The sequence below is a fragment of the Populus alba genome, chromosome 5, assembly GCF_005239225.2.
Source record: "Populus alba chromosome 5, ASM523922v2, whole genome shotgun sequence".
In the NCBI taxonomy this organism is placed as follows: Eukaryota; Viridiplantae; Streptophyta; class Magnoliopsida; order Malpighiales; family Salicaceae; genus Populus; species Populus alba.
Genome location: NC_133288.1, coordinates 7543397 through 7552719, shown reverse-complemented (window position 1 = coordinate 7552719; position 9323 = coordinate 7543397). Strand labels below are relative to the sequence as shown.

General features: G+C 29.3%; 1 protein-coding gene across 1 annotated transcript; it reads right to left on the bottom strand.

Moving 5' to 3' along the window:
• Window positions 1-1185: 1185 nt before the first annotated feature.
• LOC118054075 (uncharacterized) lies at window positions 1186-2046 on the bottom strand. The gene has a single exon (XM_035065517.2). The coding sequence runs from the start codon at window positions 1969-1971 to the stop codon at window positions 1348-1350; it is 624 nt and encodes a 207-aa protein (XP_034921408.1). The 5' UTR covers window positions 1972-2046; the 3' UTR covers window positions 1186-1347.
• Window positions 2047-9323: the final 7277 nt, after the last annotated feature.

The following is a 9323-nucleotide window of genomic DNA, read 5'->3' as shown; positions in this document are numbered from 1 at the left end:
TGATATCGAAGTGAGTAGTGTAACGTCAAAAACTGGATACTTGAATTACTGGAAATTTGATGATACAAGCAGCTTTATGAATGATGGTGCAACGAGAACATCTGATAGTAGCCACTACAATTTATCTACAAGCACCAGCTTTGAGAACAACACAGAATTTTACACCAAACACCACCGATCCCATGCTCAATAACATTATCGGACAGGGCAGATGACGATTTTCTTGTATCAGTGCCAGTACTTGTTTTTTTCTTTAAGGCTTGTTCTGAAAGCTCACATACCCTGTTCTATTAATGGATTTGTGCAATCATGTACATAATTGCAAGACACACAACGACCGCTGTTTAAAATGAGTTTTCCTTTAGGTTGGAGTCTTAAATCTTGTTACTGGTGAAATGGAATTTCTTGAAACAGCTATAACATTATCATCGATATGTAAAGAGGAGGAGGCGATCCTTATTTTAGCTACACGTATTTTTCAGCCCGTCCAGATCCAGCAAGTTCCTAAAGGAGTGATTTGATTCTGATTTCTTCAGTTTTATCAGATGTGTTTAGGAGATGTGCAAGATACCATTGTCATTAGCGTAGTTGATCTCTATGTTTCCTTTTGATGTTGAATGCAAATTCTGTGCTGGAATGGTAAATAGGGAAAGGAAGTTGAAATTTTTCTGAATTTTGGTAGGTTGTTTTAACTGCATGTTTTTATAGTTCAAATCCCTTGCATGTACTATGAAACCGGACTCTGTTTCTGTTGCCATTGTCCTAGCAAAGCGGAGGTGGTTGTAGACTGAAGTATTTGAAAACTCTTCATGCGGTGGATATCTATACCTTTCTCCACCCATGAAGAGAAAAGCTGATTTTCATCTAAGCCTCTGCAGCTATCCGTTCTGGTCACTGTTATTGACTTATCCGGTGTGTCTGTGTCTCAAAATAGAGAAAAGGGAAAGGGAAAGGCAGTTTTCAATTCGTCGTATTCTTAATTTCATGAATAAAACAGATGGAACCATTTTTATCTATAATCTACCGATACTCCCAGCTAGGTAAACAGAAGCTGCATTAAGCCTTAAAAATAAAGAAGAACAAAAGAAAACAGATGGGCTCTGCAATTCAAACTTCAGTATTTCATTTGCCAAAATTCATTAAGCAAATCACAAATTAGAATCATATCAAAGAGCAAGAGATTCGTACTTGTTTCAACATTAATTCTTTCAAATAAGATTTTCCCAAATTACAGAAACAAATTAGTTTCATAGCTCCCCATCCAATTCAATGACAGAAACAAAGAGTCTTCTGCCATGAAAAACCAAATTACATAAAAAAAAAAAACCCATTTTGAATCCAATCCGATCAATTACACAAAATAATCCTTGTCAAACCCAGAACAAGACAAGACACACTAAAGAAAAACAAAGTTACAAAATCCCTAGCAGACCATTTCCTTACAACCTTTGTTTCAACTCTCAAACTCTTAGCTCTTCGAAGTGCATCAACTTCTCTCAAGAGATCAAACTCCCCTCCTTTCTTCTTCAACTCCTCAACACACTTAGCCAGCAACTGACCATCTTCTTTCTCTCTCTCTAACAACTTCTCTAAATGGCATTCAACATCATTTTTATATCTAACAGCCCAAATAATCCCTAAAGAACACAGAAGAGAGCACAATGAAGGGATCCATGATCTCTTGCAAGATTCTGACCCTTTAGCTCCAAAAGGGTCTTTCGAGGATGCGTTGAAGAGAAGGAGCAAAGAAATGGAGTGGAAAAGGAAGAAGAATATGTAAAGTTGAGTGATTTCTTTACAGACTGAGTCGATTTGTGTTTCTTTGAGAGAGATTCTGTTGAAGATGAGTTCTTCTTCTTTTAACCATTGTTTTAAAAGAAGCTTGTGCGTCGGTGTTTCTGCAATTTGGTGAAGTGGGTGTTGTTGCTTTGGCTCCATTATTGACGACGGGTTTGCGCTTTGGTCTGCCATGGATATTTATTTGTAGAGAGAGATTTGAGGTTTTGGAGAGAGAGATACAGTAATGGTGACTTTGATTTTGAAACGGTAGGCCTTTGAAGTATTTCAACGCAACGGTCGAATTGGGAAAGTTTTTGAATAAGTCTGTTACTGACAAGAATGCCCTTGGTCGGTGATTTAAGAATAGGAGCGTGGCAACTGGCAAGGTTTTGCAACGGCTAATTTTAAGATGTGAGTGATAAAGTATTGCGAAAGACGATGGATTCGTTTTACGAGACTTGTAACGGTCTTCTAAATGTGAGATATTCTTCTTCTTCTTTTTTTATATTTCTTTCTTTTCTATTAATCCGTTTTACTGGGAAATATACTCTTTACTCCACCAAAAAGAAAAGAAAGAAACATAAATTTTACAATTTTACGTATAGCTCAATTAATTAAATTTTAAGTTTATTTTTTAGAGATAACTGGTTCGAATCTTATAAATCTCAGGGCTATTAAAAAATTACATAATTATTAACTTCAGGACCCGTAAAATGAATCAAGATACTTATAAGCTGGTCTAAATATCTATATTAATAATAATAAAAAGAAATATAAGCTTTACCAAAAATTGTGTTTAGGGTAATTACTTAATAATTGATATAATTAAATAAAAAACTGATTTAACTATTTTAATAAATCATGGAGTGGCAATAATAATGGAAGGAGTGAATATAATACTCTTATTTATTTTTATTTTGTATTGGAAGACAGGATTAAAGTCCTAAAGCAAGAAAATTACGGAAAGAACATTTTTGAAAAACAAAGCACTTTCGTGTCTTTTAAAAGAAAATTAAACCAACCTCCAATGCATGAACACATGAATAAATGTTCTTGTCTAAAGAGAAAACACAGTTCCCTATCATTCAATCAGCACAAAGATTTGCTTTCCAACCTTTGTGTTTTTTAGGAAGGAAAAACATGAAGAAAAAACTGTGACAAAAACAATGATTTAAGAGCTGTTTGAAAGTTTGATAATAATTAATTTTCAAAATGTTTTTCATATAAAAATACATCATAATAATTTTTATTTTATTTTTAAAAAAATTATTTTTATCATTAGCACACTAAACAATTCAAATATATATATATATATATATATATATTTAAATAAAAAAAAAATATTTTTTTCATGAAATATCATTTGAAACACAATTCCTAACTACATCAAATTAAAAAAGAAGATTAGGTTTAACTTAAAAAGAGTAAATGGATTTATACATCATTCTTCTCATAGCTTACAAGTGATTAATATGTAATATTTGATGAATTGAAAGTAAGAGCACATAAAACGAGGCTCTATTTGTTTTTGTGTTTTAATAAAACACTTTTTAAAAAAAATTAAAATTAATTTTATCATAATTTGAGGTTTGTGCATTTCCTAGCTCCGTCTAAGAAAAGGGTTAATTAAAAATTAAATCTAAATAGAAAATCTTATTTTTTTATTGAATTTATTTTTAATTGGAATCTTGTTTAGTTTCATAGACAACTCTTTGAATTTAAACTTAAATTTGAAAAGGGCAATAAATGAATTTGCTCCCTGAGCTATCAAAAAGATCTCAATATTGTCTCCATATAAAAACCTTTCCCATTCGAGTCCCCTATCTATTAATAATCATTACCCAATTAATGCCATTTTTAAATATTTTGCTTCTAAGATCACAAGAGCCAAAGCCCTATTTATCTTGAAATCACGTTCTATTTGTGAAATAAATTAACAGCGGAGATTAATTGAGTAATGTTTGATGGATAGGGTACCTGATTAGGAATTATTTTTGTAGAGGGGCCTATTTGAGAATTTTGTTGTAGTTTCGGAAGCATCAACTTTGCTACGAGAGCCTCGAAATAAATTATAAATAATACACCGTTGTATACTTGACTTGGTTAATCGATTGTCCAAATTGTTATACCCAAGAAATTAGTTCAAGATATTAGACCCAGCCCACTGGGAATTAATTTACTGTTGACCAAAAATAAAGAGAAAGGGCCTCCTGCTTGGACTTTGGAAAGTGCACGATTGGGAGAGAACTTGTCCACCCGAAGATTCATCGTGTACATGGGCAAGAGTACACGAGACTGTTTGAAATTACCATAATGGTTATTTTTTAGAATATATTTTTTTTTTATCTAAAATTATGTTATAAATTTTATTTTTACTATTAAAATGATTTAAAAATATTAAAAATTAATTTAAAATAAAAAAATATATTTTTTTAAAAGCATGAGAATATAAAGGCTACGAGGAAAATGAAAGTAGAGTCGTCAACAACAAACAATCAATAACTTAAATAAGCAAATTACAATTGCATTCAGTGTAACCCTTTCAAATTTCAAACATATTAAAATCTTATCGTAGAATTGTTAGAGGATAATATAAATTATATTTTGAAATTTTACTTAATAATTTAAGCTTTTGAGTTGAAGTGGTTTTATTAACATGGTATCATAGTTTTGATGACCAAATGATCATGAGTTTGAATATCATCATCCATATTTATTTGATAAAAATTAAGCACAAGATAATATATAATTATACAAGTTTCAAGTTCAAAAGGCTTTTACTTAAAAAAATATATTTTAAAATAATACAAATTGGGATCTTACATAATAATCTAATTATTATTTTTTGAATTTGTGTTTGACAAGAATATATATGGAGTTTAACCTAATTAAGTTTATAGGCGCTATGGGAAACGTAGGTTGTGTTTTGCAGGCAGTAAATATTTTATAGGATGTAGACTTGGACTTGTAAACAATTAGTAAGCTACCTTTTTATTATTCTTAGTTACCTTTTGGAACGATAAAGATGATGCAGAACCATGTCTGTTTCAATGCAATGAATGCAAGTCCAAACTTTTCTCTTTCATATTCCTCTGTACTTAATGAACTAAAGCATGCATGCAGCCTCGATTTCATATGTTATTTGTTATTTTGATTATTTTCTGAGATAACTTGTAAATTGATTTGAATTGAATAAACAATATTTTAAGAACATGGAGCTCTAGTTTTATAACTTTGCGTCCTAAAATCTACATCATTTTAACTCTGATCAAGTGAAAGTTGTGAGATTAGGCTAAGTCACCTTAAGTCAATGATGCACATGAAGCAATATTATAGACTTCATCTATGCGTGAAAACATGCCGAAAAGGTGCTTCATTGGTTTTGAAAGGATAAAAAGAACAATAGTGAGACCATTGCAAGCTTCTACTCAAAACACTCTTAATTAACCTCAAAAGATTGGTCTGGTGTTTAAGTAGAAATGCTATTTTTCTTTATTTTATAGATTTAGACTTTGATATCAACCCTAACAAGAATGGAGTTATTCCAACACCATGCCTCAGGTAAACTAGATCTCTTACAATATATAAAATATTATTGAAATTCAAAAGTTATTATTGTGGTAGCAAGCAAGTGTCGCTTACGTCTTTCGAGTAGCATTTATGACCCCAAAAATAATTCAATGTTCAAAATGGCTTTCAATGCGTCTCACAGTCCCTATTATGGTGGTGAGACAAGGTAGTGAGGAGCGTGCAATGATCAGGCTGGGAGTTGAGCACCAACAATGTGTTTTTTCTTCCATCCAGTTTCCTCTCTCCCTTCCTAGAAATAACATGGTCGTTTAAAAAAAAAAAAAAAAAGTCTAGTTATTTTTTTTGTTGACTCAAATTAGATCTTTTTATTATTATTATTATTATTATTGCAAAGTATTGGGTCTTAAGTCATTTATTGAGTTAAGTTTTTTTTTTTTAATTTCATCCATTCATATTTTTTTTTATATCAGATTTTGTCCTTATTCTTTTGATTGTAATGTATTTAGTCTTGAATTCTTTATTGAATTATTTTTTTGTAAATATCATCCATTGACATTTGATAATTATATCAAATTTAATCCTTTTTTTTATTGTTATTTTTAGCATTTCTTATCATTTTCTTAATTGAAATTATTTTTCTATTTTATCCCTTATAATTTTTTTTATGTCAAATTTGATTCTCATTACTTTCAAATCTATATATTTTTTCTTTTCTATCCCTTTTTTTTTTCCAGATTCATTCCTAATTCTTTTGGTTGATTGGGAATTTTACATTTTATTTTTTTGAGTTTGCCTTTTATGCTGTAATTCAGCCGCATGATCCTTGTCACAAGTTTTGAAGGTTAGACTAGATTAATTTCGATCATTTTTTTTAATTTCATTCATCATCATTGAGTTTGTTAGAAATTAGTATTCTTTGTTTTTTTATCTTTTTTTTCTATAGAGTTATCCAAGTATCATACCTTAGGTTATGGATACAGCAGGTTCATCAAATTTAACTCATACTTATTTTTTTTTCATTGCTTTTTTAATATTAGGTTGGTTTGAGAATTGAGTTTCGTGATTTTATTTGGTCTACTTTTTATAGAGTTATCCCGATTCAACGACTAGGTTACAAATTTGGTTTGATTTTTGCTAAATCTAGATGATAAAAAATTATATTTACATGTGTGATAGCCCAGACAAACTCATAGACCCGGTCAATTTATTTTTTGTTTTTGTAATTATTTTTATTTTGTCATTCATCATTTTTATTTGTTGGGAATTGAAATTCATATTTTTTTTTTTTTTTTTTTTTGTAATTCGTTTTATTTTGTCATTCATCATTTTTATTTGCTAGGAATTAAGATTCATATATATTTTTTTAATTCTATGCAATCATTTCATACTAATTTAATTTTTACTTTGTTAACAAATAAGATCATTGAGACGTTTTAGGAACATTGTAAAGATATATTTTTATAATATTGCAAACATTCATCTTTTGCATGAATCGTTGTTGTTTTTCTGCTTTACTTGTTGTTGATATTTTATTTTTTAATCATATTATTAAATTAATCGAGTTTATTAAATTCATTCAAGTAATGACTAGAATTTTGGATTTTGTTTTAAAAAAAAATATTTACATTATTTTGATATATTTGTTATGGTGAAAAAAATAGATAGGGCCATAGAGCTGCCTTCTATCTAATATCTTCTGAATAAAAAGTACATGTGATCCCTACCATCTTTCCCAATAACAAGAAATCCCTGTATTCTATCCCTGCAATCTTTCTCAGCTCAATTTCCCTTGATAGCTCTGTCTAACACACTACTTTAATATATGACAACAGACTATTCAATTTAAGTTGGATAAGAACATGTAATATAAAATTTGCTTGCTTACCTAGGACTAGTTATTACAGGGCCATGAAACTACAGCAAGCAGACAGAAATCTGAAAGGCAAACGATGACTGGAATCATGCAATAAGCCCAGACAGCACTGAAACCCTATAGAAGGACACATTTGAGTCATGATGACGAGCAGCAGAAATAGAAGAACTCTCTTCAAATTGCAAACAAAACAGAACCCTGGCCTCTTGCTTGCAAACCCAAGCCGCAAATTTTTGAGCATCTCCCACACTTTCCTTGAGCACAAACATGTGAAACAAAGCCAGGATAAGTAGAGAAAGAAAATAAAAAACCTTGGACGAATTGAAATATATGTAATAAGCCATCAATGTTAGATAATACATTGCTTCAAGAGAAAGAGAAAAATATGAGAGGAAATGAATGGAAAATGTGTACATGGTCATGTTCGTTTATAGTGGTGGATGTTCTATGATACTCTCTAGTGCCACGATTCATGTGGTTAGACCACCGACCCACCAGTGCCTTTTTATTTATTTCTTTTTAAAAAACAAAAATAAATTTGAATTTTTTTTATGAAACGTGGTTTGAACAGCATTCCTAAACATTCTCAATTAATACTTTATTTTTTTTATATGAATTTTTCTGATTCATTATCCAAATTAATCTCTTTTATTGCTTTTTAGTTTGGTTATCCCTAGCTTCATCTCCTTGCAGCCCAATAAAGACTCAACCATGAAGAAAAAGAGAAATTAAATGACAAAGGTTTTTTTTTTTTTTTTTATTTTGTTAATATTGTCTTACTCTTGAGATTTTTATTGGGTCCTTGATTCTTTTGTGGCTATGTTGATTCATCTCAAATTTCATCTCACCCAAGTCCTATGAAAGCCAAATTAAAGAGAAAGGAAAAGATAATGAAAAAGATAACTAGTTAAATTGAATTAACTCGTTATGGTCATGTCATGACTATCTGTATATTTAGCAAGTTAAACTAGGATGGTGGTGGACAATGTAATATGATGTTATTTTTTTTGTTTCCCTCCCTAAACTCTTTTTTTTTTTTTGCGTGATTTTTTTCTTTGATATTTTGTTATTTTATATTTAATTTTAATTGAGTTAGATATGGGTTGAAATGACAATGACACATTATCAACCAACTCCAACACGATTTTTCCTTGACCAAATCATTACCTGTGACCTGTGCATTCAAAATTCTAAATAATGGCTAAAAGATATAAGTTCAATTCAATAGATCTTGAAGTAAACGGATACCTGCCACCATGCTGGATAGATATTTAATGGTGGCAATTAATGTTGAACATTAGTGTCATACATATCGGGCACAGTTGAGGGTTGAAATAGCATTCACAATTATGAAGCCACAATCAAGTTTTCTGTCCCCTTAGCAGTTTCCAACTTGAATTACAATTCAAGAAATCTCCCTATCTCTGGATATCATATAATTTATAGAGGCCACCTAGAAAATTAAATTAGATACGAATGATTTATTTTTTTGGTGGAAAGTGCTTTTTTAAAAATTATTTTTTTAAATTATTTTTTATTTGTTTATCATTAAAAAAGTTAGTCAATAAAAAAATACTTTTTAATTAAAAAAAATTGGTTTGGTTTTCAAGAAAATATTTTTCTTTTATTTTGGGCGAAAGACACTTTTTCAGAAGTTATAAAAAATTTAAAAATATCATATTATTTGTTGATTATAACAAATTTGATCCTCAAACTTTTAATTGTCATATATTTTGTTTTATTTTTTTTTTCAATTTCACCCCTTGAAATTTAATTTAATTTAATTTTATATTAACTTTTATCATCATTTTTATGATTGTTATTTGATTTTCTCTTATTATTTTTTTAATTGAAATTTTTTATCTATCAAATTTGGTCCTCATTCTTTTGATTGTTATTTTATTTAAAAATAATTTATGAAATTGTAATTATTATTATTTTAATTTCATCATCTTTCAATTTTTTTTATCTATTAGATTTAATGTTTATTATTTTGATTGTTATTTATTTTATTTGAGATAATTTATGAAATTATATTTTTTTTCAATTTCATTCTCATTCAACTTTTTTAATTTGTAACATTTATTCCTCATTATTTTAATAAACTTGAAAAAAAATATTAATAAGTTATTTTCCAGCT

Coding starts and splice junctions, on each gene's coding strand:
- LOC118054075 (XM_035065517.2), bottom strand. CDS start 1,971: ATGGCAGACCAAAGCGCAAACCCGTCGTCAATAATGGAGCCAAAGCAA.